Below are 1,420 nucleotides of genomic sequence, written 5' to 3'. Positions count from 1 at the left end.
GGTGGGTGCAGCGGCTGGGGGTGCAGGTGGCGGGCACATCAGTGGTGCTGGGACTGCAGATGTTGATGCAGATGTTTGGTGGTGTTCATGGCTTGGGCACCAATGTTTGGGGTGCTGAGGACGTGGGTGGAAGTGCTGGGGTGCCGATGCCAACGTTTGGGGTGCTGAGGATGTGGGTGCAAGTGCTGGGGTGCCAATGCCAATGTTTGGGGTGCTGAGGACGTGGGTGCAAGTGCTGAGGTGCCAATGCCAACATTTGGGGTGCTGAGGATGTGGGTGCTGAGGACGTGGGTGCAAGTGCTGGGTGCTGATGCCGATGCCCCAGGTGCTGATCCCAGGGGTGCGGGCACAGTGGGTGATGTGTGCACCAGTCATGCAGGTGCTGACGCTGGGGACCACGATGCCCCAAGCCCAAATTCTCCCCACGTGCTCATCCCCACTGCCATCTGGGTGCTCCCTGCCCCAGTGTGGGTGCCGTGGGTGCCCTCCTCCATTTGCCCCCCATCACTCTCAGCTCTTGCCCCATGGGAGAGGGCGTCTCAGGGCAGCGCCTGCCAGGTGCCAGGGCAGGGCAGGATCTGGCTCCTTGGCCCCCTCCACCCACCTGGCAGCCCGGGTACCACAGCTGGGACATCCCAGGAATGTCCCCAGCGTCCCTGCCCCATGGCTCGCTGCACCCATCGCCTACCACAGCAGCCCGGGTACCACAGCTGGGACATCCCAGGAATGTCCCCAGCGTCCCTGCCCCATGGCTCGCTGCACCCATCGCCCACCACAGCACCCGAGTGACCCATCCGTGTCCTCCCCCAGGCACGCAAGGAGCCGGAGGAGCCACCTGCCCCCATCTACCTCAACATCCAGGAGCTGCAGGAAGAAGCCGCAGCCGCCAGCTCGATCCCGGAGGAGCCCAGCAGCTCCGTGTCAGACTGGGAAACCCACACAGATACAGACAGTGGACATTTGTTTTATTATAACCCGGTGACGGGCGAGACCACGTGGGATTGTCCTTTTGGGCAGGCAGAAGATGGAGTGAGTCCGGTCGCCTCTCCCGCCTCCTCGCTCGCCCAGAGCCCGGACTCTCCCGAGTGGGAACAGTACATGGACGAAGCCAGCGGACAGGCTTTTTTCTATAATTCGGTAACAGGTGAGACGTCGTGGGACCCCCCCCAGGCGGGAGACGGAGGCAGCTCCCAGGATATGTACCCTGGGGTGACGCGGTACCATCCCATGGAGCAGAGGGTGAGCACCCAGTGAGGCGTGGGGGGGATGGGGATGGGGATGGAGGTGGAGATGGAGGTGACAATCATAGAATCACAGAATCGTTTGGGTTGGGAAAGCCCTTTAAGATCATCAAGCCCAACCATTCCCCTAACTACCACTAAACCCTGGCCCTAAGCACCTCATCTGCCCGGCTTTTAAA

At 62.1% G+C, this 1,420-nt stretch overlaps 1 protein-coding gene across 1 annotated transcript in view; it reads left to right on the top strand.

Moving 5' to 3' along the window:
* The window catches only part of LOC104131090 (rho GTPase-activating protein 27), a gene marked incomplete at its 5' end in the record, with an annotated part of 10,681 nt that overhangs the window by 2,772 nt on the left and 6,489 nt on the right, over positions 1 to 1,420 (top strand). The window contains one exon of the mRNA XM_035899737.1: positions 811 to 1,239. Within this exon, the coding sequence (XP_035755630.1) occupies positions 811 to 1,239 (429 nt within the window). The remainder of the gene's footprint in view (positions 1 to 810; positions 1,240 to 1,420) is intronic.

Source organism: Egretta garzetta, unplaced genomic scaffold (assembly GCF_000687185.1).
Source record: "Egretta garzetta isolate BGI_Z169 unplaced genomic scaffold, ASM68718v1 scaffold488, whole genome shotgun sequence".
In the NCBI taxonomy this organism is placed as follows: domain Eukaryota; kingdom Metazoa; phylum Chordata; class Aves; order Pelecaniformes; family Ardeidae; genus Egretta; species Egretta garzetta.
Note: the sequence above shows the minus strand (reverse complement) of the source record. Positions and strands in the feature narration are given on the sequence as shown.